The 26,948-nt window shown below is 42.3% G+C and overlaps 1 protein-coding gene across 3 annotated transcripts in view; it reads right to left on the bottom strand.

Moving 5' to 3' along the window:
* Window positions 1–26,948, bottom strand: part of OGFRL1 (opioid growth factor receptor like 1) — a 92,637-nt gene that overhangs the window by 13,984 nt on the left and 51,705 nt on the right. For 2 of the 3 annotated variants that reach the window (XM_033054575.1, XM_033054576.1), the window contains exon 1: window positions 784–1,099. The exons of the other annotated variant lie outside the window; for it this stretch is intronic. In XM_033054575.1, the coding sequence (XP_032910466.1) occupies window positions 784–1,035 (252 nt within the window). In that variant the 5' untranslated portion in view covers window positions 1,036–1,099. Of the gene's footprint in view, window positions 1–783; window positions 1,100–26,948 lie in introns of those variants that run through there. 3 annotated transcript variants of the gene reach the window in all.

Below are 26,948 nucleotides of genomic sequence, written 5' to 3'. Positions count from 1 at the left end.
TATCAACTGCACTTTAATGACAAACAAGCAACTATGTTCATTCCTCCTTTCACAAGACAGTTTTGACCATACCTGCAGACAAAACAAGAAACACCCTTTGACACTTGGTTATCCGGCACTAGTATCACCAGGGAACTAGCAGAAAAGGAAAAGACTCTTAGGCTTACTTAATTTTGTATAGTCTCTGAATCAAAACACGATCTATCTAGCAACCTAAAAAAAGAACCCAGCTGCTCCACCCTACATGGTACTCTAACTCAAAATTATTGTCAAAAGAACACTTTATTTCTTTAAGCTCGGCTTTACGCTTCCTAAAGAAGAGAAACTCGCTCTGAAAATTCATGACACCCACTGAGAAGTCACAATTCCATTACCACATAGGATCAAATATTCAGATTCTTATCCCGTTTAATGAAGAGGCCACCATAAATGTTCCATTTAATTTAAAACACAGCCCTCCCTGGAAACAGCAGCAGCGTTAGGTAGGGACCAAGGCCTCGTTTTTCTCCCAATAATGCCAGGGGAGGGGTGGGGAGAGATAGAAACGGGCTGGTCCTTAGTGAGGCGCAGCGCTGTGCTAACCCAGCCGCTCCGGGCGCGGCAGGTGCCGCCGGCAGCAGCCCGGGCCCGCCAGTGCCGCAGAGCAGCGGAGCGGGGCTGCTCGGACCGCGGCTCGGCTCGGCTCGGCTCGGCTCGGCTCCCCCGGCCCCGCTCGGCCGCCGCGGGCGGGGCAGGGCAGGGCAGGGCAGGGCGAGGCGGGGCCGCGTCCGGCGCTGCCGGTACCTGCTCGGGGCTGGCGGCGTCCGCCTCTGCCCGCTCCGCGTCCTCCTGCGCTGGCGGGGCCGGCGGCTCCCGGGGCCGGCAGTCGGCGGCGCGCGGCTCGGGCGGCTCTTCCCCGCCTCCCGCGGCGGAGCACACCCCCTCCTGCCGCCGCGGCTCCGCCGCCTCGGGCTCCGAGTCGGTCTCCCAGGTGGAGTCGCAGTCCTCCACCGTGGTGGGCTCCTTGAAGCTGACCCCGCTCAGCAGGCTGCCCATCGGCCCGGAGGCCGCGGAGGCCGAGGGCTGGGAGCGGCCGCGGGCTGCCTACGGCTGCGGCATGGCGGGGCGGGGCGGCGGCGGCCGGGGCTGCTCCCCCGCCCGGCCCCAGCCCACGGACACGCGCGGGGCGGAGCTGGAGCCGCCGGGATTTCCACAAGAAACACGCGCCCAGCCCTGGCGGCGGCACCGGGCACACCCAGGCTCCGGCACCGCGGGGTCGGGCGGGGCGGCTCATGGCCCGCCCCGGCGCCGGGCGAGCCGAGCTCCAGGGGACAGCGGGAATCTTCCCTCCGAGGAGGTGCGGGCAATTCACTTCCCGGGGGCGACCGCGGTGTCCCCGAAGGCTTGTTAGACGAGCAAGTGGGTGCGGGTGTTCATCGAGAGGAGTGGGGATGGCGGCTGCCCCAGAGCAGTGGTCTGGGGAGGAGATGTTTGGGTAACAGAAGTGGCCGTGCCACCTGCAGTGTGCAAGCTCCGGCTGTCCACTGCGCATGGGAACAGTTGTGGTGAGGTAGACCCCGGAGTATACAGGTACAAAGAATATACAGGGACTGTTCAGGGGGCAGTACTGTGGTAACCAGCCAGTTTTGGCTGCTTCTAAAATTCCTGCGAGTTTGGGGATGAAACTCGCAGGTTCAAATTGGTTCAAGGACCAATTTGAAGGGGCAGTCACAGTGTGTCACAGTGTGTTTTGTATTTGGCTAGTACATGCCTTTTGGACAGAAACACTGCCAGGATTGAAGACCTGATGAGTTGACAGCTTAGCACATTGTTCCAGTGCTTACTCTCACGCTCATGGCTAAAAATGTGTCCTCATTTCTAACCAGGGTTAGAAGGCTTCAGTTCACGCTCAGGGATTTCTGCCCTCTTCTTAAAGACAATTCTACGGTGTCTGGTGACCACTCCTAAAGATGTGTATTATCATCAAGTCATCTAGGTTCTCTTCTTGGTAAACCAAACAAGTTGAGCTTCTTCAGCCACTCGCCATAAATTCCCTTTCACATTCCCTTGCTCCAAGTTGTACCTTTTTTGTCTGCTGTGTTGAATGTTTTAGCATGTTTCAAGTGCAGGTACCAACACAATTTAAGTCGCTGTCAGGGTCATCAATACAGAGGTGATTTCATCTATATATTCTTGTTTCCCTATCCACTCTATATAAACTGAAGGATCATTTTAAGTCAAGTTGCCACAGTGTCACGCTTGGATGCACTCGTGTCCCTCTTGTACACACCCTTCTTCTGGTCCATTTGAAGCACGTTAGCTGCACACACTGACACCAAACACAAGAAATTACTGGGAATGCCCTGGTTTGTCAGACCTTGTTTCAGGCCAGTGTTATTTGCAGTAGCAGCTCACCTAAATACAGTCATAGCTGCATGGCTGAGCCCTGAGCCTGTGATACAGCTCAGTCTACCCCTGCTGCCTCCCACCATCACCTGCCTTGGCCAAGACATTTCTCCTCCTGTGCTCTTCATGGAGATCAATGAAGCCCACTCAGCCTTTCCAATATCCCTTAGTCACCATCATGCCAGCTGCTTCCCTCCTCAGGATCCAACTACTCCCACGCAGTCCAAGATCAAAGCTGGTGGTCCAAGCCAAGACAACCCCTCTGCCCCCAAAGCTGTAGGTTTTCAAGGCATGCTGGAACTTCTTTGATATGGGATATTAAGGAATGCCTGTAGCATACAGGAAAGTTCAGTCTCATTTTTACCAGTGGACATAATTTTAATAAAGAATAAAAAATCCCCATTAAGCAGGCACAAGAAGGGTTATAAGAGGGCAAGCAGTTAGACTAGATGCTAGGGCTGCAGTTGGGGGAGCAGAGTCTTTTGTAACACTCATACTCATGCTTATGTATCACATAAGAGACTTCCCTCTTCTTTGACATTATTTGCAGGAAAGTATTTCTTTCCTGCTTCCACAGAATCTCCTCCCATGTTGTTGGCATAGTGTGAAGGAACTGACTTAAGAAATTCTGATGTCTGGAACACATTTTTCTTGACTACCTGCTGACAAGCTACATCCATTGGCCAACACCTACTGGCCCAGTATAGACCAGCTCTGCTTCCTCTCCCCTGCTACAGCATTTGACAATGTTCCCTCACTGGGATTGGGTTTATATTATGGACAGTGGAGCCTCAAAAGCATGCCTTGCACATGCATCAAAAATCAGGGGAAGGTTTTGATGACATTCAGTTTGCACGGAAGTTAATCCCACAAACTAAAGATCTTCCTGCAAGAAACCTCAATTTCTTGTGCAAATAACTGCACCTTATTATAGAAAGCTCAGTTTTACCTGAAGAGCAAGGCTGCCAGCCAAGTCTCAAAGCTGTCAACCAAATCTCGTAACAGAATTTTAGGTGGATTTTTAAAAGATCTGGATCTCAGAGCACTGATAAGAACTGGGAGTTAAGTGAAATGGTGGGAGAGCTCACCAAGACACTTCCCATCATTTACCATCAGTCCTGGTTAACTAGGGAGGTCTCAGGTGACTGGAGGTTAATGAATATGATGCCCACCTACAAGATGGGTGTCTTGGGGTGATTTTAGGACGAGTACTCTATTCCCTTATCATCTGCTGTATGTCCAGAAATGGTTGCTGTAGCTTTATGGCAGCTTGAGAGGAAGGGGGATTTCAAAGCCTCACTCTCCTGGCATCCCTCACGCCGTGTGGACTGCTTCTTTTTGTTTTGCTTAGCTAGCTTGGTTTTTATTAGCTTAGGCGGGAAGGTTTTTTTTTTTTTTTTCATTTTCCCCAGCCATGGAGAGGCTGTTGCAGCAATCCTTGGGTGGTTTTTTTTTTTTCAAAGTGAACTTACGGTTTGGTTTTGGTCTGAGATCCGAGGGACCAACCAGCGGGAGAATTGGCTGGGGGCTGCTCTGTTTTGCTGGAGCAGCTGTGTGAACATTTTGGTTTGGCTTTCTTTTCCTTGAGACAGGAGCTGTCACCATCTCCCCACTAGGTTGCCAGCCATGGTGGGTTTTTTTTCTTTCCCTGGCATTTTGGGCTTTTTTGTTCTGTGGTGGGGGGATCTGCCCTTTGCCAGGTGTATGCATTTTTTCTGTGAACAATGTCTTCCTTCAGATTTGTGGCTTATTGCTGGTTCTGGTTGTGAAGAGGCTCTAGCACCTTAAATGGCTTTGTAGGGTGGTATTTGTGAGCTTGAACAGATTCCCACAGACATATCTTAAATAGAAGAAAATAAATTCCATTACTTCACAGTCGTAACTGGAAGTTGTTTTTGCAAAGGTAGTGAATTTATGGCACTTGAGTTCATTGAAGTATTCCTTTAATTCAATGGAAGATGACTAGGTGCTAAAGCCAGGAGGACCTTTTTCAATCAAGTAGTTTGACTGTCACATATCACAGGTGAAAAACAACAGAAGACCCAGGGGACTGCAAATCACTGTACATCAAATACAGACTTTCATAGCACTTACAACAAATAAGTACTTCACTTCTGAATTTATACATTTATATACTTTAAACAGTTTAGATTAGTCAAAGCTACATTTTTTTTCTTTCATGAGGACATGGTTTTATGAGGACTTCAAAGTGGAAACCACATTGCTTTCTCAAAGCTAATCCTGTTTAAAAATTATAAAAAATGAGGTAATTGTAATACTTTATCATTATCTTGGGAGGATGCTTTGAATAGGATACCAAAGAGGTCAATTAACAACTGCAGAGAGACTTACCAACCTAATATTAAGGTGATATAAAGCTGGGAGAGATTATGCATCCGTAGAGGATATAGTAGACTACAAAACCACTTTGATAAATGACAGAGAAGAGTAAAATAAATAACACTGGTAAAATGAAATTTAGTCGAGCTAATGTAAAATGATGCATAGTGGCTATTTAAACATACAAAGGTAGACGTAGGAAGTGCAGAAAGGCATTGATATGACAGAAATGTCTGGGAGCTACAGTATTATTTACATACATTCAGACAAGGGTCCAAATATATTTGGACACCAACATATATTTGGGAAAGTGTTCAAAGTCATACAGGTATGACAGTGTTTTGTATGCAGTAGCTTCTTGCTGACTGGTGTTTTAATGGGGTTTATTTCCTCATTTGCTTATCTTTTGACTATGGTGAATTTTAATTCTCTTCTTTAGTCCAGTAATGCCCCAGATTGGTAAATGCCAAGCTTGATATAGTAGCTATGTAAGGTGAATCTAATTTATAAAGTTTTCCATAATTTCTCTCTAGTGAGTGTCACTGGAAATGATTAACTAACTGTAAACTCAGACGTCAGATTGCATATTTGCCTAGATTTGTTTCTACTGAGATCTGAAATTAATTTACAGAGAAGAAAAGACTTCACATAAATCATGCTAGATGTGACAGATCAGTGTATTAAGCTCGGTAAAGCCAGTGGAAGTTCTCTCATTTTTGCTGGGTTATGACTACAAACCTGAAGATCTTAAGCCCTGTTTATTGGAGTGTCTTGCACTACAAGGCTGTAAAAGGTCACTTCAGAACAAATTAATACAGGAGTGTTTTACTTTAAGGTGATCTGTCTATGAGGTAGTCTCAGTGTAGTCCTTAAGCCTCTAAGATTCTGCTTGTTGTCTTTCAAATAGAGTGTAAAACTGCAGCCAGTTTCTTGAGAGGAAACTGATCCAGTTCTAGAATGCAATATGGTCCAAATGAATTGCTGTGCAGAAACCCTTGATGTATAGCTGGAGTCCAAAATCACCCTTGTGATGGAATGGAACCAGCTCCACAGGTTGGCACTACCAGCTCTTCTGTAGTGGGCTTGTCTATGGTGCATCAGCAGGTCAGCTGCCTGACATCTCTGATAAGAAATGACATTCACTTGTCAGAAGTTCACACAGGATTAGGCAATGCCATTAAGTTTTACTGAAGGGCTGCACCATGTAAGCTAGTAATTTTGGCAGTGGGACCCAGTAAGAAATTCTTCTCCCTGAAAGACAAACTCAGAGTGTGATGCAGAAGCCCAAATGCAGGGCTCCAAGTGCCTTTGGAGATCCCTTAGTGTATCCATCTTCTGCTGCAGAAGGGCACTACTGCTCCAAAGGCTCAGGAGGTCCCGTGGTGTAGCTGCCAGCCCCATTAAGACATTTTGGCTACTCTAGGTCATCTCCAAGGAAATGATGCACCTACTCTGTGTATGCTTATCTCATATATAGCATAGGCCAGCTATGTCCTTATGTGACTGGTTGGTTGGCTGAATCACTTTGGAAGCTGCTAGTCTGTATTGAGCAGTGCTCCATTTATCTAATGGACTATTACACCCCTTGTTATCTTTTGTCTCTGTGTAAACAACTAAATTTAGGTGTTTCTTTACAAACTTGATCCTGCCCCTAATGTCCCTGAGCATCCACATTTCTGTTGGGAAGGTGTGCTACCGACTGCCTCTGACAACTGATGTTAAGTGGACGTTTTTGACCTAACAGCACACAGTATCTGTTGTCTTCTTGAATTGCTAAACGAGGCCAGATGTAGGACATGACTTATGTACTCAGAATAGGCACAATCCCCCCAAAGATGTGTGATTTTCTCCTCTAGGTCATTAAACAGAGACAGGGGCTGACATCTTTCTGAAGCTTGAGAAGGCTTCTCATTTGGGGAAATTTATGTCCTGAGGCATCTAACCTGTAAATACTAAACCTGAGCTAATCATACAGTACTCCTTGTGTACTCCAACAGGGAAAAACAGGAACCTCCAGAGGATAATCCCTAACATCCTAAAACTAGCATTTTAAATAGGTAAGCTAAATCACAATATTGTTTGTTTCTACTGATTATAAATGAAGCCAAGATCTAGTCAAACTCAGGTTTAGACATCAGATTTTCAAGCTGTAAATATTACATTACATGACCCAGTCCCACACTCTTGAGGTTTCCTGAAAACACTGAATTTTAAGTACTCAGCTCCCATAGGAACAGAGAGAGCATCCAACTGAGCTGGTGGTGAGCATGCCTTTCCCTGGCATGAAGAATATCTGTAATCAGGTCATATCATGTAATACACTTCCAGTGAGAGACTGAGAGGACTCTTGTTTCAGAGTGTCTGTTGCTAGGTATGCAGAACCCAAGAGTACAAATCTCTTTAAGAAGAGACAGAGCTTTAACCTTCCTGTCATATCCTATTGAATTTCTTATGCATAAGATCAAAATGGTAAGGAGATGAACAAGAAAACTGCCTCCTCCTTGGTCTCTGAATGAATAGCCAGCCTTTGGCTCTCTGATGAACAGAGAAGTATGAAAGGCTATAAGGAGGTCAGAGCATCACACTACCCTGGTGTGTCATTTGCTGTGATTTATTTCCTCACCTAAACACAGCAGAAGTTGTGCAGAGCCCCTTCTCCATCCATAATGAGCAGTAAATCATGAATCCCATTCCACTCTGCTTGGGTTAAAGGGCCTCACTTCAGGGTGACATAAAGTCAGAGCATCCCTTGGGAGTGCAGCCAAGCAATACCAATACAGAGCCATCACAAGTTTGACCCACCTCTGTCAGCTGAAAGTGGAGCATGCACAAGCAGTAACACTTCAGTTTGACTAGACTAGGAGCTCCTGCTGTCCCTGGAAAAGATATTGCTAATAAAGCACTATTTCAAGACCACAGACTCTGCTCGTTCTTTCTTAGCTGACTTTTTATATGACTGTGTGAATTTAATGTAGTCGTGATGGTGCAGCATAGCTATTTCAAAGATCTAATTGACGTCAAGATTGATGTGATTCATGGGAGTCACAGGATCCCTACCAGTGAAAAAAAGTCCAGATTAAATGACATGCATTTGTGCAGTTCTATAGTTTGCTTCTTGGCAGATGATTGTGGATTTCATACACTTCATCAAGGATAATTTGAAAGTGCCTAAAGTCGTTGATCTTCAACAAACTCCTCAGCAGTTAGTTCCAGCCAGAGGCTGGCACAAGACCCAATTACACAAGTGGGATGACTGCATGCCCTGACTCTGCCACCACCTGCTTTTCATCCTTTTTCATATCATGCTTTTTACATCATCTGTAGAAAACCTATATAAATACATGAACTAGGGAAGAAGTTCATCAGGGAAGCCATTTTTAATCAAGTCATTGATGCTCCACTGATGCTATATTTTTTAGCTTGTGATTAAGGCAAAGATGGATGGCCTGAGATACAAAAGCAAGCAAACACATACAACCAGAAACTGAAACCTCTAACAACACTGGCTTTCATGTACAGTAATTTCACAAATATAAGCCATACCATTTTGACTAAAATTTTGGTTCCAACCCGGAAGTGCGGCTTATAATCAGATGCGGCCAATATATGAACAAAGTTCAGAAATTTGCCAACCCGGAAATACAAGCCTGTTCCCCCAGAGGGGCCGCACCAAGTGGCGGCAGGCATGCCCCAGCCCCGGGGAGGCGGCCCCAAGCCAGGCCCTGAGCCAGTAAACCCCGCAATCCTGCGATTCTGTTACTAATTGGCAACTTTGTGAAAGTTGCACACAGATCCTCGCTGCGAACGAAAGTGCGGCTTATAATCTGGTGCGACTTATACATGGACAAAGAACGAAATGTTGCCGACACCCGGAAGTGTGGCTTATAATCAGTGTGGCTTATAATCGTGAAATTAATGTACTTATTATAGCCCCAGTGATTTTTGTAACCTTCTGAGTTAGTTCACTTAGTTAAACTATGCTGCACAGCTTTAAAGCACAGGTCCACATCAGTCCTGCCTGTTGGTCTTTGATGGCACCTCAAAGCAACCCTTCTCCATGCCTACCAATCTCTGTGTGACTTCAGGGTGGCCGGGCTGGAGGGAGATGACAGCGGAGTTGAGGAATTCAACTGCTTTGGAGTGATGAGGAGCAAGACATGGCCCACAGTTTGTGATTTGAGATGAGACTGAAGCACGTTATAATTTACACAATGTGATCCTCAGAGGAAACCCTGTCAGCAGTTGGTGCACATATATCTGGAATGAAAGAAGTGATTTTTTCCCCCTCTACCTATCTTGTTGCCCCTTTAATATTCCCTATCTCAGATTTCCTTGGATCACCACAACAGATCAGCCTCATCATAATGCTGTCGTGTTCTTCTGTTCTGAAGAAAACATGTCAGTAGAGCCTGCAAAAGCCTTCTCCTGTTTATCTCTGGTGCCATCAGTACATTAAGAGTGCTTGTCATCCCAACAGAGCATGCAAGATGGTAAGTTTAAAGAGATTAAATTCTGCTTCTAGCGACACAGGAGAGCTAAGAAGGGATAGGGATGATCTTTTCCTGATATGACAAATCTGAGTTATGTGTTAACAAATAACATAACAAATGTCCACTTTAGGAATCTGAGGCAGTGAACAAAATTATCAGAGTACAGTGAGCACATGCACTATTGCAGAACTAGCCTGTTTCATTTTGTAACATGCCCTATTACAGTGTGAAGCTGCCTGGCAGCAGGAATACAAGCAGCCTTTGACAGGCTCAGGAAAGACATTGCACATTTTCACACTATTGTTTGACCAGGCTGAATGAACCATCCAAACGGGCTCACTCCTGTCCTGAGTGAAGAGATGAGTAAGTAAGTACATCAACATCCTTTTGCATGTAGCAAAGTGGGTCAGCAAAATATTGCTGGTAATGTGCTAAAATAAAGAGAATCCATACAGATGAAATCAGAACAGTGGATAAAGCTGTTAAGATACTTTATCAAACATTACATTTGTTAAATTAGAGGTCATTACAAAGCAAAACACAAAGCAGGACACGGGCAAAAGAGCACAGCCAAATTCAGACTCAACAGGCAGAGCTGAGAACAGACAAAAAAAGAAAAGGACTGATCCAGGCTAGGGACTGGAAGCAAGGAGCAGTTTCCTTGCAGGGTAAATGCAGCTTGGTCAGGGAACAGGAAGATCCTTACCAAGAGGCTAAGAACAACTAAACAATATAAAATTTTTGTCACTGTTGTCATAACAAAAAAAAAAAAAAAAAAAAAAAAAAAAAAAATCCCCACACTACAACAAATTATGCCTAAAAAGAAAAGGGGCAATTTTTCTTCTTCATATTGATGCTGAAAAGGACAAAGCCACATTGTTTTTGCTTTGCACCATTAAAGCAATGGTATTTGCTGGCTTGTGGTGTTTGTGGTGGTATTTCCTTGGGGCAGGAGGCTACAAGTTAAGAACAGGAAATACTGTTAACATTGTATGGAACACAGGAGAAAAAAATGCATGATGCACGTTTGTGTTCGTTAAATGAATTCTTCAAAGGAAACAAGATAAAAAAATAAAGATTGCTAGTCTTGCATGAGTAACAATATTGAATGCTGTGGATGAGTTTTTTGGTTCAAACTCTGACACAAGCAATTCACTCTGATGCAGGTGCTTGCTCTTTCTAGAATGCAATGATCATCTCCTGGTTCTGCTTCAGCTGAAAACAATGATTCATTTCTGTATTACATTTGTGTGAAATTTGTCACCCTCTAACACCACTCATAGCTATCCTTAAGCAGGGAAATACTTGACAGGTCTGAGGGTGTGCCAGAGTGAAAAAATAAAGCACCTATGGTAATGTAAACATCATGTTAGGGCTAAAAAGATAGAATAGGAACAGCCCTTTTTAGCACCGCGTGTTTGAGCAGACACAGCGGTTGGATGTGTATCTAACTGCTTTGCTGTGTTCTTTCATTTACATTACAAAGAGATTTTTTGGCAGAAAGTCAGTGTATGCAGCATTCATTATTTCTTTAAAGGGCTTGATAATTCAGTATGGTAATACGCTGCAGGCTGTCAATGCTGTCAACCATCCACCAAGAGATAAATTAAAGTTGTTCCAGCACCAGTATTTCTGTATGCAGTCCTGAGATTAAATGGGATTGGAGATTTGACCATGGGGTGAGAATTAGTGATGGTTGATACGTTTGTGAGACATTTTGGGTAAGGCAAAAACCACCAGGAACTAAACAAAACATGTGAAAGTGGTCATCATTAGCTCAGGGGATATGAAAATCACAGAAAACTAGAAAAGTGACTCAATCTGACAAAAAAAACCCCAAAATAACACAACAAAACCCACCAAAAAAAATGACAAGAAGAACCAAACACAAACCAACCCTCAAGTATATCTTTGAAGTCTGGCTCAAATATGGAAAGAAGTGGGATGCAGCTTTGGGAATGTCTAAATGGTTGCTCAGAGTACCCTTACATTCAGGGAGAAAAAGTGAAACATTTAGGTAACAAAGCATTTAAATCCTTAAGCAGCCATTTAAACTAGGTCTGATGAAGTACCTCTTTCTTTGTCTACTTAGTGAAGGGAGCGCAACTGACTTGCCTGCATACAAACAGAAACACTGAAGACATCTGAAGTCACCCAAGAAATGATTCATCTTCAGCACCTAGAAACATTTTTATTTACATGAGCTTATTCAGCTTGGCCATCCGATGAATGACTGACAAATTGGCTCCTTTAAAAGACTTGAAAAGTTCGGTCCTGCCAGGAGGGAAGGTCCACACTGCAGTGGTGTCACATGGAAGTCACAGCATGAATCTCAGCATCCAACTTTTCTGCAATGAAGTAGCTGCTGAGTCTCCCCAGATTTGCACTATGGGAAATGAAGAAAGGAGGAGACTGCTACAGCAAGAAATTCAGAACTGTAATCTGACATCAGTGCTTTGAGGCTGCATCTATATCAGTGTTTTAGCCTGGATCAGAAGAGAGCACAGCTTTTAAAGGTAAGTTCCTAATTCTTCCCCCTTTTGGGCTTTGGTTTATATTACTCATTCACACAGTCTCAGGGAACATAAACTTTATTTGGTTTAGATCAAATAAATTGGAAGTTTGAGATCAGGAGTGTATCCAATACACTCCAAATGCAATGGGCATTAAGCCCATGGGACCAGATTAGGACTACTCTGAGGAAAAAAAAAAATCACTAAATTTAGTAGTGTGGGTGTCAGATTCTCAAAACTGACTATTTTGTTCTTCAGGTCTGCCACTGGCTTGCACTACTTTCTAATGTATCTCAAAGTGAAGAGGATCCTGGAAGAATCCATTGCTTCATTAACCAGTGGAGGAGTTTAGAAATAGCTGAATTAGTGTACTTTAAAGTGAATGGAACAAATAACCACCAAATGGATGGTGGACTAGTTTTCCAAAATTCAGTACAGTAATTTCATGATTATAAGCCGCACCATTTTGACTAAAATTTTGGTCCGAACCTGAAGTGTGGCTTATAATCAGGTGCGGCTTATATGTGGACAAAGAACAAAATGTTGCTGTTTTAGGAGGACAGATGTCTGCTCAGAAGGGCTGGAGCCTCTCTTTGAAATGGAGAATGTAAACCCCCTCCCTCCAAATTATTAGAATTTTGAAATCGAGGGGTTTTCAGGCAAAGATACGGGAATTAGGAATAACAGTTCTTTACTAGGGAAATTAAAATAGAAATACAGTGCTACAAAGAAACAAACCCCAAGCCCTGGCAAAGTCAGAGTACAGCCTGACACCCCATCAGTCAGGGTGTTGGTAGCAGTCCCATTAAATGGTGGCTGCATCCTCTTGCAGTGACAGATGTGATTCAGTTGAAGCAGTGCTCCTGCAGAAGGTGCAGTTTCCCTCCAGAGGTCCAGTGGTGATGTGGAGAAATCCGGTTTTCCTCTGGAGTCCAGTGGAGAAAGGGGCTCCCTTAGTGTCCCAAAACCTCTGTTTTTATCTTGGTAAGAAATGTTGGGCTCTTCCCCCTGGCTGGAGCAACTTTCAATGGGATGCAGTAATTTTATCAGTCACACAGTGGGACTCAATGGCCATTAGCAGAAAATTCCTTGCTGGAGGAAGGATGGATTGTGAAAAGATAAAGAACAATGCCCCGCCTGGTTTCAATGGATGGCCCATTAGCAGAATATCTCCCACAGAGATAAGGATCACTGCCCCCATCCTCAACAGATGGTGATAGAATAGATACCTTTTATCACACTCTGTATTGTAACATGCAGCTTATAATCAGGTGCAATTTATATATGGACAAAGAACGAAAAGTTGCTGACACCCAGAAGTGCATCTTATAATCCAGTGCAGCTTATAATCGTGAAATTATTCCTTTAACAAAGGAAGCATCCATTAAACAAAGGCAGAAACAAGTATGGCACAAGGCATAAGGTAGTGAATTAACTGAGGATGTAAAATACCTGTTGATTACCTCTATCAGATATGATCAGTAAATTCAAAATACAAATTGGGCTTTTGTAGCTTCAGGGCTTCATCCAAGTATAAACTATACTAAACTATCACTTTATTACCTATCAGTTAACTTTTAATGGCCGCAAAAGAACAGGACAAACTGCAAAACAAAGCACCCAAGACCATTTCCAGCACTACCAACCTAGCTGCCTTCGCCACAGACTGCAGGTTGTACCTGCTCCAAATGGAGCCTTCTCTATAAGCTACAGTGTCATCAGGGTTATACCTACTGTGGCACAGACCTATCCATGGTCACAGTCCTTCAGAAGAAACCTTCTCCAACATCTTACCTATGGTTCATAACAGGGTTCTCCAGAGACTGGGAGGCAGTGATGCAAGGGCAAATACCAGGCTTGGCCTCAGGACAGTGCTTTTATCATAGGTTTCCCAGGCAAGGCAAAACAAAGCAACAAACAACACAGAAAGCAGCAAAAGCAGAAAGGAGACATTGACTTGCCCTGGAATTCAATGTACAGCAATAAAGGGAGAAAGTAATGGAGTAGGTAAGGGAGCAAATATGCCATCATCGGAGCTAGGAAGAGCAAGTACTAGCCTGCCAAGTAACAGCTAAGTATCTGTAACAGCTGTAAACTCAGTCTAGCACACTCTGATCAAATCTGTCATCTTAAACCTCTCAAGCTCCACATCAGGTGCCAAAAAAGACTCTGGTGGGCTGACCCTGGCCAGCAGCCAAGCACCCACATAGCTGCTTGCTCACTCTGCCACTGCAGAAGGGCAGAGGGAGAAAACAGGAAGAACAAAACTGAGATAACTCATGGGCTGAGATAAAGATCATTTAAAAGGTAAAGAAAAAACAAAACAAAAAAAACCCCTCACATAACCAAAGGAAGTTAGTCTTCAAATAACCTGCCATAGGTAGACTGATGTCCAGCCAGGCTCTGAACACTGGCCACTTAGGAAGCCAGCCCCTGTCCTTTCTTCTCCTTCTACCCCACTTCTTATTACTCAGCAAGATGCTATATGATGTGGAACATCCCTTTGGTCAATTTGTGTCAGCTGTCCTGGCTGTGTCACCCACCTCCTCAATGGTGGACAGATGGGAAAAAGAAAACCTTCAGGCTGGGCAAGCACTGCTAATTGATGACCCACTGAAGTGTCACCAACATAGCTTTAGCCACAAATCCAAAACATGGTGCCATGTGAAGTTCTAAGAACTCAGTTAACTCCATCCCAGCTACTGCTCCAAGTTATCATTACAAGAATTGCTTTACATGACATCTAAAAGTGCCTTCATTGCTTCATCACTTTTAAGGTCTTTCTCATGAAATCTATTTGCATGCTTTTGGGGAAGTTACAAAACCCTTTATCCTTCCTGTTAACAAACACATACTTTTATTCTCGGTTGGAAAAAATTCATATTTAGCAAACCTAGTTCTTCTAGCATCTTTTGTTCAGGCACTGGAACAGAATGGCCAGGGGAGTGGCTAAGTCACCACCCCTGGAGGTGTTTAAAAGATGTGCAGATGTGGCATTGAGAGACATGGTTTAGTGGTAGACTTGGCAGTGCTGAGTTAGTGGCTGGATTCAAAAATCTCAGAGGCCTTTTCCACTGAAATTATTCTAATAATTCTGATTTTAAAAAATTGTTTTGGTATGTTTCCATAGTTACATTGGTGTGGGGTTTTTTTTAAAGGTAATTAAACTCTTTGCTAGTAAAGGATCAAAACATCTTTTACTTAAAAAAACCCCAAAACCCAACAAAACATGCAAACCAAACAAAAAAAACCCCAACCAAACAAAAACCCAAACAACACAACCTTTCTGAAGTATATTTGAACAAAGCTATCTCATTAGTGGTTTGCTCTGTAAAGCAGGTGAATCAAGGAAAAATTGTAGAACAATTCTGACTTTATAACTATAAAATTGAAAATTTGTTGCACTGATTTTGTGACATAGCATAAAACCACCAGAAAGGCTAAATATAACATTCTACATGGAACCACAAAAATTTAATTCTTGCATACTCTGTACAAGACTAAAGGGACACAATGCAATACATCTTGTAATAATTTATGTTCTTTAAAACCTAAAATTTAAAATCAGTCTTTGTGATTTTTGTTCCAAGTTATTCCTACTTTCCTCAAATATAATCAGACATTAATAATCTTGTATTTTCTCTGCATGCTAATAGAGACAGTTCTGGTCCTCTGTGGGTATCTCTGCTTATAATACAGCTCCACACACTAAAGTAATACTGCTTCTTCATTCTCCAACTCTTCCTATTCATTTACAAAGGAAGTATACATTGAAATAACCAAGATTTTTTTTTACTGAAAGCATTTATTTTACCCCAGAGTGGAGACAGATAAGAAAACCTAAGTAATACAACAATTTAGAAAAATCATACAGGTTCTGCTGTGAACAAAAGTTACATCCTTGCTCATGTCTACTTTTCATAACAGCAGCATCACTCCCATTCTCCTTGTAAATGAATCAGTCATTGCTTGCATTTGACTAGCATCCAGAGGTTTCAATCAAGGACTTATTGTTCCATGTCCCTGTACAAAGCCATGGCAGGCTACTTCCCTTACCCTGACTGATATGCTTGGGATCTCAGCTCATGTAGGCACTGCTGCAAGTCACATAGCATATGGCAGTACAACTGTTCACCTGCAAAACTGCTCAAAACGAAGGGCTCAAAACTGCTCAAAATGCCACCAAGTGATGTGAAAATTGAACATAAAGAGCATGGGAGGGTGGATGAGATGGGTAATGCTGAGAAAGCAATGTGCTTTCACTTTGGTGGGGTGCAAGCAGATGGTGCAGGACTCAGGGATGGATCACTTGGTTTCCCAGCCCCAAGGTCTGCCTTGGGTTCCCATCAGGCAGATGTCTGTGAAATACCATCCATCACCCATCCTGTGCAAGGCTATTCCCCTGCAGCACATGAAGTGCACATCAGTACCAGAGCCCTGCCCTGAGGGCACAGAATCTGGCAGTAGAGCTGACCCCTGCTTCTCCAGATGCAGGTGGGATTGCCTGCTGCTGAGGCAGAAGGTTTGCACCCAGGCTGACACCAGCACAGGCCACAGAAATGCCCACAGCACTGTCCCCTGAGGGATAGCTCCCTCTGTACCTATTCCCTGCAAAGCTGAGTTGCTGGGTACAAAGTGCAAAGACAGTGTTCAGTTTGATGCGACACACCTGTCGAGGCATTCAAAACAAGAATACTGCACTGAGAAGCTGCTCGGGTAAATGGTAACCTAAAGAATTTAACTGAGAACGTGCTGTGTAGGATCTCTGCCTACTCAGTCCAGCTAGTGAAAAACAGCTTTCTTCCACTCCCATATCAAATTCTCTGTCCCCAGTGCAATGTTAGCTCTGCATGTGTCTAGGCTGAGCATCCCTCCAACACTAAGCTGTTTTTTCAGCTGCTACTCTTGTGCCAATACTTGAGGTTACCCAAATGAAGATTGTACACCATGTTTGCATGCTCTGATCAGACATATTCAATGTTAGTGGGGAAGAGGGCTGTGATTCAGTTGCCTGAGCTCAGGTGTCTGGTGACATTCACACAAGAACCACACTGCAAATAGGTAACACTAAAAGAATAAAGGAAATCTAACCTTCTCTTACATATTAGAAATGTTACAAAATAGTATTTTTTTTATGACAGCACAATGACAGTGTTTGCATTGTATCTCCGCATTGAAATGTTCCAAAGTCATAAAGCCTCAAAAATTCAACTTAAGTTAGACAGTTGCTAAGCTAAGGTTGGCATTATCCTGACCCAGGCTGACTGTATTCCCTGATGCATCTATACCCATCTGCTATCTTCCTTCTATTGTGCCAGGATTATCCATCATTTGGGGCAGGGGAATACCTTTTATTTTGTGTCTGTTCAAGTCTAAGGAATAGGTGCTACAAGAATACAAATCATCAGTACCACAGTGCTGTGATGATTTATTCTCCCCCCTGGCTTGCCTTGTCTGCAGGAGACCTGAAATCCTTGCATGCTTTTTATGAAGGGGCTTGTACTTTTAACACTTGCATCTCCAATAGCTGGTGAAAACAATTCAGGATAATCGCTCTATTAGGATTTTTTGGCTAAACATCAACATACTCAGCAGAAGCAGAACTACTGTTTATTTTCTTTAGAGGAGGGACTGGTGGTGTCAGCTGCTCCTGTTAACCAAAACCAATTAAAGGGGTGACAGGTATGTGATTGAGCAAACCAGGGGCAGGCTTTGCTCATGGCTTGAGCCATGTATGCCAGAAAACAGGCTGAAGCAGTAGAAGAAAGCGGATTTCCATTGCAGACGCTTTCTGCTGGTATTTGTAATTACATCAGTAATTCTGCCAGAAGGAATCTCTCACAAATGTGTTCTTGCTAAGGAAAGTGCAGTAGCTATGGTTACCCAACAAACAGGGAGAGGAGGCAAAGCTGAACCACTGCTCTGGGCACTGTACACCATTTTTAACATCAAAAGCCTAGTTTTAGCTTTCCAAATAGAACTCTGAGAACAGCCACCCACGTTCCCCATTACAGTGTGTTTGCATATATAACTGTGTGGCTATGCATGTGTGGGTATATATATATAGATCTATAGTAGGATGACAGAATGACAAAGAGAACAAAAAAGGAGTCAGCTTTTAGATCATGATACAACTATGAAGTTAGCAATGTACTCAAAGACAACAATCTTGCACACTTGGTTAGTCAACCTAGGGCCAGCACCACAGGATATTCCCTGGCAAACTTCCTTCCCTGCTACAGGGAAGAAATGTCTTCAAGTGTCTTCATTTGCCTCTGAGGATTGCAAGGCTTGCTCAAGACCTACGTGAAATTCCCTGGAAAAGAACTATGTCTCCATTGTAGACTTAATGCAATCATTCTAGAAAAGTTACCTTATTTAGGGTAATGTACATAAATTCTACTGTAGTGTAGAAGTGGCAATGTGGAACTTAGCATATGCCATGGCCCACCCTAAGAAACTGGGTAGTACTTAAGCAAGTAGTCCACATGGAATTTCACTTAAAATGGCTTAATGTAGTCATCAAGCTCATAAAAGGGTGTTTGAAAGAGGGTGGGAATAGTTTAGTGGGCTACAGCTCTACTCATGAAGTGGATTCATATCTTCAATGGAAATGTGTCAAAGCCTTACCCATCTACCTGCTAGGAGTCTCCTCCTAAGCAGCCAGGAGCAGGGCGTGCTTCACCTCCTTCCCCCTTCCTGTCCCACAGGCAGGGCCTGGATGCTTGCTGTGGTGCAGTCCCCCACACAGCAACAGACAAAGCACCCTGGAAACTTGAGTTTCTGGGCTGTTCTGGAGCCTGACTGTGGCTTAGAGCACACCTGCAGTCTAATCATGGTTTCATTAGCAGACCATGTAGGTTTACACTCCATGGCTGCAGTTCAGATTAGCCATCCAGGTTTGCTCTTCAGCCATGAGGAAGAAGTAGGCACCATCATCTCACTTGGCTCAGGCATCTCTTCATCACAAACCCCTTTTCATATTACCAAGCTAGTTGTCTAGACTCCTTCTGTAGACTAGCTAAGTTTTTGATCTCTAAAGTTAGGTGAAAGGAATCCCATCCCTTACTACATACAATTTCCTGAAGGTGGAACAGGCTGCTACTGGTTCGTCTCTGTGAGCCTCTTCAAAAGGACAGCTGTGGTTGTTTGGTAACAGACAGAGCAGAGCCCACTGCTTTGACACCAACTTCTAGATGAAGCAGTGTCTAATACTTCTCAGACACTCCGGAGTCCAGACAGGGCTTGCAGATGACAAGAGATTTCTGCAAGACCAGTGTCTTTTTGGAACAGTAACTAGGAACCAGGAGGACAGCACAAGGGAATCTTGGCTAACACTGGACACCTAATCATGTCTATCTGAGAGCTGGGGGTGTGAACTACTTGTGAAGTCAAGGCGACACAGTCAAAGAGCCTGGAGACTGATTCAGCTTGATCCACAACAGATACCGTTGTAGCCTGAACACTCGCACAAGAAGATCCAACAGAATCTTCTGGAGCAGCACCTGGAGGCTAGGCAGGATTTGTAGTAAAAAACCATGTGTGAGGATCTGAACTGAACCCAGCCAGAGATTGTTGTTGCTTCTGTAGGCTAGTACTGGAAAGTCACAGTAATTAGAAGAAATTAAACCAGAATCTGTATCAACTTTCATCCACCCATTTCTGAGTAAGAGTAAAATTTAGTCTTCTAATTTTTTTCTTCTTTACGGCCTTTCTAGACATTAGAGGCAGTCTTAAGTGTAGTTATATCTACACAGGCTGATCAGTGTGACACAGGAGTCATGAGATACCAGTGCCCTTTTGATCCAGAAGCAAAAAGCCAGACAGAACAGGGGCTGTATTTGCTTGTGCTGAACAAGCAAGACACATTTTTGTCATGAGTAGGATGAACACAGTTTTAATACTTAAAGACATCAGGCTTAAATCCCTTGCATTTGAAAATTTTAATAAAACAATATACATTTATCCCAGAGGAATTAGTTTCTAGCTTCTTTCAACATGATCACAAGCTGAACTTAGTTGTAGTACAAACAAAATTACGGGAATTCAAACCCTGTTTCTTTCCACCTATGAAAAGAATAAGGCTTCCAATATCGATACCAGTACAGAGACCTTCTGCACTCCTACAGAAAGGAAACTTTTTCTATGCTATAAGTAGTTTTAAATCAAACTGAAGATTTAAGAGAAGAATTCAAAGTAAAAAACAACACTACAGACACTGATAAGGAGTCTCAACCAACAGAGCCCAAGAAAAATGAATCACAGAAACTCTCTCATCCTGAGAAATTTACGCATTTTATAATTCCCAAAGGAAACAATCACATCAGATAAAAATTCTTAGACCAAAATTAAAAAGAATAAAGCTGACAGAACTGCCTGAAATACATATTTTAGCAGAGAATTATTAGAAAGTCAGCATAAATTGCCTCTTAATAATACTCATCATGCATCTATTTTCAGTATATCCAAGTAACCCTGGTTTTATTTACCTCTGTAGACTTTATTTTATTGCTTACTTGCTTAGTAAATTTGAACCAGGTATATTGGCAATGTGTTTAGACTGTCACTTGAAAAATGTAAACTTCCATCACTCATTATAAGCTTGCTTTAAAATATCCAGTGCTTGAGCTAAAGGCATGAGTTTGCAAAACTCAAATTATTGGTCAAAACACTGTAAAGATTCATCTTGAGAATATTTTTAGTCATGTTGCAGGTGTCTCAGTAACTCTGCCTCAAAGTGCACTTAGAAGTTTTAACCAGGGATAGTCAAAATCTTAGTGAGGCAGCAGTGATAAATCTTTAATCCTCATCACTTCCAGTTTTAATTTCAAGAGAGTATCTACAAATCTGAGCTGAATGAAAGATCTACATACACTACCAGGTAATGACTTAGCAATATTGCATGTAAAACTTATAGTGATCAAATAGGCGGCAATGCATTATTGAGCTAAGAGATAATTTCTGTCAGATTCCAGTTGTTACAGCTTTCTTAACTTCTCAGGAAGTTTTTCAGGAGAGAATATCCACAGAAAAATGGCAGCATACCATTTCATAGAGTTATAGAATATCCTGAGTTGGAAGAGACCCACAAGGATCATGGAAGTCCAATTCCTGGGCTTCCTGTACAGGACAGCCCCAAGAGTCACACCCTGTGCCTGAGAGAATTGTCCGAATGCTTCTAGAGCTCTGTCAGGCTTGGGGCTGGGACCGCTTCCCTGTAGAGCCTGTTCCAGTGCCCAACCATCCTCTGGGTGATGAACCTTTTTCTAATATCCACCCTAAACCTCCTCTGACACAGCTTTAGGCCATTCCTAAAGCTGTCAGCACAGAGCAGAGATCAGAGCCTGCCCCTCCTGTTCCCCTCACAAGGAAGTTGTAACTGCACTGAGCTCTCCCCTCAGTCTCCTCCAGGCTGAACAGACCCAGTGCCCTCAGCTGCTCCTCACACGGCTTCCCCTCAAGGCCCTTCCCCATCTTTGTGCCCTCCTTTGGACACTCTCTAATAGTTCAATGTCTGTCTCACATTGTGGTGCCCAGAGCTGCCCCCAGCACTGGAGGTGAGGCTGCCCCAGCTCAGAGCAGAGCAGGACAATCCCTCCCTTGCCTGGCTGGCCATGCCGTGCCTGATGCCCCCAGGACAGGGTTGGCTCTCCTGGCTCCAGGGCACTGCTGGCTCATGTTCAACTTGCCATCAACCAGGACTCCCATGTTCCTTTCACTGCTTTCCAGCAGCTTGTTCCCCAGAACAAAGGCACATCCAGGATTACCCCAGCCCAAGAGCAGATGCTGAAACTTTACAGAGTGGTTACTGCCCATTTCTCTAATTTGTTAAGGTCTCCCTGAAGGGCCTCTCTGCCTCCAAGTCAACAGTTCCTCCTAATTTTGTATTGTCAGCAAACTTACTTAGTATTCCTTCAAGTCCTGCATCTGTTTGGTATACAAATTGTATGTAAGAAGCTTTATAAATATATTTAGTATATAAACTTTTCAGTTACTAGCAATTCAAATAAATGCTTTGGAAGTTAAGAATCTCTGAATCCCATAAGCCCTTGGATCCTACAGTTCCCTCAGGAATAGATGGATATGCCTGGACTTCTTCCCAGCCCCATTCTTGCTAAAGAATGAATAGCATTAACATTGCCAGAGCAGGATGTGAGGAAATATGCAACACCTTCCATCAGGCATTATGAAATCCAATGTCAAATGTCACAAAATTTTCCAAGCTATTTCACAGTGTTTTAACAAGCAAAAGAAAAATTAATTCAGTGTTTAAAAATTAAACACTCAAGTAGTCATTGTAATTAGTATTAAAATAGGATGGAGAATTCATGTAAAGTCTGACAATAGAGTTTTATATGCCAGTAACACACAGTAAATTACTTTTAAAAGACAGTTATTATTTCAAATGTTCAAAAATTTCTGACAAGGGATTAATTAATAACACTGTACTGCTGGTCTTAATATAATGGACACTATTGTCTTCTAAAGCCTAATTTTGAAATTATTGTGAATTCTCAGATGCACGATGTTGTCTGATTTAAACTATATTTAACACTGTTTTGTTATTTAAAAATATAATTTGAAAGTAAGATAACAAGAACTAGATTTATTTGGCCTAAGGGGAAAATAATTAAATGAAAGAGCTAAATAACTATATAAATATTCACAGGAAAAAAATGATTGAAAGGAAGAAAAATATTTTCACTGGTATTAGTTGCACTAGTGTCAAGGGCTGATGCTGAAACAAAAAAAGAATAATTTAAGCTCTGTATTAGGAAAAAGTATTTTTGAAAACACTAAGGTTGGCTGGACAAAGAGGAACCTGACTGCTTTTCAAGTGAATCAGCTTGATCCCCTTCCTTTCCTCTCTCCTAGGCAGCTAAAGAGGTTTCTCAAAGAAAAATAGTTGGTGCCCCTTATCTTTTCATGAGTCACTAAAGTTATTTGAATTGTCAAAATATTACAAGATTAAAAATTCTCAAGAGCTTTTCTCCTCTAGTTTCACCCACTTCATGGACACCATTAACCAATGGAGAGAGGACATCCTAGTTTCTAGATAACCTTCTAGAAACACTGTGTGGCACCTACAAACGTTCTTGGCCAGTGCCAACTCTGAACTTACATGACAGAAGGCAGGAGGTATCCTGCACATCAGAGCCATTAAGGTACTAGTGTAGAGGAGGTTCTGAGAAAACACTGGACATAACTATCAACTCAGTCCCTAAGTGGCGGGGAGATACTCAAGATGGCACAATATTGCAACTATTCTTTAGCTTATATAGAAACATCCACAGTTAGTCCTCAGGGCATTTGTTTTCATTTTCTGAGATTGTGCCTGCATATATGGCTACAAATTAATAATTGAGAAACAGAAAAACAACACAGTAAAATCTATTGTATTCATTTATTTGACTGAATACCATATTACTAGAAGGTCCATGGAGAAAACAGAAAATACTGCATACTTAATGATGTTTCTCTTTTTTCTGAGAGCCTCCTGATTTCAGGAGAAAAAAAAAGAGAAAGAAAGGAAAAGAGAAAGAAAGAAAGGAAAAGAGAAAGAAAGAAAGAAAGAAAGGAAAAGAAAAAAGGAAGGAAAAGAGAAAGAAAGAAAGAAAGAGAAAGAAAGAAAGGAAAAGAGAAAGAAAGAAAGAAAAGAAAAGAGAAAGAAAGGAAAAGAGAAAGAAAGAAAGAAAGGAAAAGAGAAAGAAAGGAAAAGAGAAAGAAAGGTAGGAAAAGAGAAAGAAAGGAAGGAAAAGAGAAAGAAAGAAAAACTGCAACTCCATGAAAACGTTTCTTCTACTTTGTATCTTTCATTTTGTTAAAATTTATGCCAGCTCTTACATAGGGTCTTCTTTTAAGTTGGCTTCAGCTGACTTTGTTGGTCAGATGACTTTGTAACAGACTTTGCCGTTCTTGTTGATGGTGGTTTTCTTTTTTGGTGGGCTTTGTTTGTTTTGTTTCATTTTGGGATTTGTCATTTTGTTTGTTATTTTTAAAGCTGCCATAGTGACTCACACACCTCCTCCCATCTGGGTATTATCACGTGGTACCAGTGGCCTGGTTGCAAACTTCTGAGCACACCTAATCCTTGCATTCCCTTCCTTGCCTTGCACAAGTATCCAGATCTATGATAATTCCTCTCAAAGGCTGCTTAAAATAAATGGGAGTCTCATAAAATGTGCTGTGCTGGCTGAGGGGTTTGCAGCAGTTACCTCCAGCAGCAGACCGGGGGAAACGACCAACAAGTAGGCAAGGCTAATCTCAGCATCACAGAGATTTCCACACTGACTTGGATCAGCAGAGTCTCCATGTCACAAGTGGTTTGTATTATCAGAAATCAGACATGGAGATTCAGGCAATTAATTAGTCAAGCTCCTGTATATGGACAGGTATCAAATCCTCAATGAGTGCTGGTGAATTTTTATACTTCTCTTCTCCTCCTTCCTTAACTACTTTAGGCATGATGTTTTGCTTGAGTTTCTTTGGTTTGTTTCTTATAGAATTGTGCTTAGCATAAGCAGAGACGAGGACTGTGCAGCAAGTTGCTGCCTATTCACTGAAAAGTAGGGCTCAACAAAAAGTGAAATTAAAACCCAATTCTGTTCCTCCACTAAAGTTATTTAATAAGTGTTTTGAACTGTGACTTTTGACAAAAGAGGAATGAAAACATCTTTCTTAATGGAGACAACCAAAACAGAGTTAAATGGTGCTTGAGCTAGAGCAGTAAACACATATTAAAGCAGTAAATCAATTTTTATTCAAAATTCACCCTAGTTCTCCTTTCTACTCTCTCCAGATAGACTGAAGTGCACACCAAAATCACTGTGTTTTATGTATTCTCTGAAGACTTTATAGGCCAAAAATCTAAACATCACTAAGCTTCCTTTATAATGGATGCACTTTTGGGGAGCATGCTTGAACAAGCTTTTTAGAATTACAAGCAATTCACTACTTTCCCTGAACTTTGGATGAGGCCAAGACTACCTTGGCCAAGATGTACCACCAAATGATTTGGCTTTCAACACAATCTTATAGCAAGGACCTGCAACGAGGATTTACAACAAAACCCACAGAGACTTCTATGGCATGTGACATGATTGCTCCCACAGGGAGATGCTACTTCCAAGTTGTCCTATCAAGAAATATTCCCTGCCTTTAGCATAATTGTTCAGTAATATGCATTTTGTGTATGGAATAAAACAGAAATGCTGATGGGCCAGCTTTCATGGTTGCTGACACAAACTTTTTGAGCATAGCTGTATAAGATCTGCTGACACAAACCTTCTCCTTCAGAACAGCTGCAACTGCCTGCTGTTTTGAGGAGGGGATGGGGAGTTCTTTTCTCCCTTTTTCTGCCTCCTGTGGTGAACTCCAAAATGCTAGCTGTGCTGATAGGGATCAAGTATCTACCAATAGCTGGTTATGATATACATGCCAACACATAAAAGACAAAGACAGTTCCCCTCCTGGCTTCATCCTCCATTTGTCTTTCAGATTATTTAATAAACCCATGCTCAGCAGTATTTGAATAAGATGGACAAATGTGTTTCAGTTAAAGCTGAATACAGCATCATGCCTATTTGTCTAAAGTGATAAGCACTTGGGATAGGCAAAAGTCCCACAAAAAATCAGATGCAAGGCAAGTTACTTGATGGTTAGTAAGCATATTCATAGAGGACAAGCGCAGCTTGAGAGAGGGTAAGGCAGCAGTGTCTCAGGCTCTGCATTTCAGAGCACAGCTAGCATTTAAGTGTTTTAAAATACACTCAAGGAGCCTCCCTTCTCCCTTGTTAAGCACAAATAATTAAGAGCTTATGTCTCCTCTTATCAACAACAAAGTGCTTAAGGATATGCTTAAAAGTATTTTGCTGATTTAGGGCCTCAGTGGCTTGTTTGTGAGGATCTCAATGTCGACAACTTCCCTTTGAATGTAGAAGTGCATTTGGGTCTTGGAGGAGCTGATGCATATTGCAAAGTCTTTCATAGCAGTTGCCACCACAGAAGTCTCATTGCTTAATTTAGATATCCTACAGCAATTACTGCCAAGTTGTGTCTGGGTTGATACAGCAAGTATTTTGCAACCAGATTTTCTTGACTTGTGAATGCTCATTTTATTGGTCCTACAGTTGCCTTAACATAGCACAAGGCCAATCTTCTGATTTCTAACCACCCTCTTACTTACATGTGTTTCAAGCTCACAGCTCAAGCAGAGCTGGTCACTCCCTCAGTAAGTCCATACTCAGGTGTGAAGGCCTAAAGTGCAGCACTCACCAGAAAAGTTTTATCCTGAGCAAAATCTTGAAGCTTCCTGTAAGAGAAATTAAAAAAACAAACTCCAGAAAAACAGTTAAACAAACAAAAAACCCACTACAATGATGAGTTACAATTTAAAAAAAAATCAGTACTTGTGTTGTAAGACGCAGTAATACCAGGGCGCTAAGCCTGAGACAAATGTGCTGTCCCAATGGCTGCCACAGAAGTTGTGCCAGCAAACATGAGGCACACACACAGAATTGCATTTCTGCTTTCCTCCCCTCTGCCCTCATTCAAATAATAAAGATGATTAGACTTTAAATAGCATAATCACTGTCTAGTGAAACCCTCTGTGTTGCAGGCAGAAATCAACATGACCACACTGCTCAACTCGGTTGCTGACAGAAAGCCTAAGCAGATGGATAAAGTACTGACTGTACTGACAGACAAGGCAGCACACTGCACCTTCTCCTAAAATAAATTAAAAAATCCCGACCTTTTCTTACAAGAAGTATAAAAAGCAAAGCCATCAGAGATCCCCAGCACTCTGTTGCCCACTTATATATAGAAATCTTGATAGAAGAATTTATCTTGAACTCCAGCAAGGTAAAAATAGGAAAGAAACTGTCACTGAAAGCTCCAGGCTTAAGAGTTGTCCTCTACTTTTCCTCAAATAAAACATTCATCTTTTCTGCACCAAAGGAATTATTTGGAGTCTCATACCATTCTTTGAAAGCCATTTCAGATGGTATAATGCTATCATCTTGTACTTTGTTGTCTTTCCTCAAAGAATTCTTCTAGAATGCAGCAGGACAGAGAAGGTAGCACTTGTGGGATGACAAAAATATATTGAAAAAAGCTAGCAAGAAGTATGGTGTGACCACTGCTAGCTGTGCAGCTGAAGCTTAATCTGAAATCAATCAGATTTTGTGCTTTCACCAGGCTGGAAGGTCTTACCCCTCTC

The sequence above is a fragment of the Catharus ustulatus genome, chromosome 3, assembly GCF_009819885.2.
Source record: "Catharus ustulatus isolate bCatUst1 chromosome 3, bCatUst1.pri.v2, whole genome shotgun sequence".
Classification (NCBI taxonomy): Eukaryota; Metazoa; Chordata; class Aves; order Passeriformes; family Turdidae; genus Catharus; species Catharus ustulatus.
This window is presented reverse-complemented; position numbering and strand designations above follow the sequence as displayed.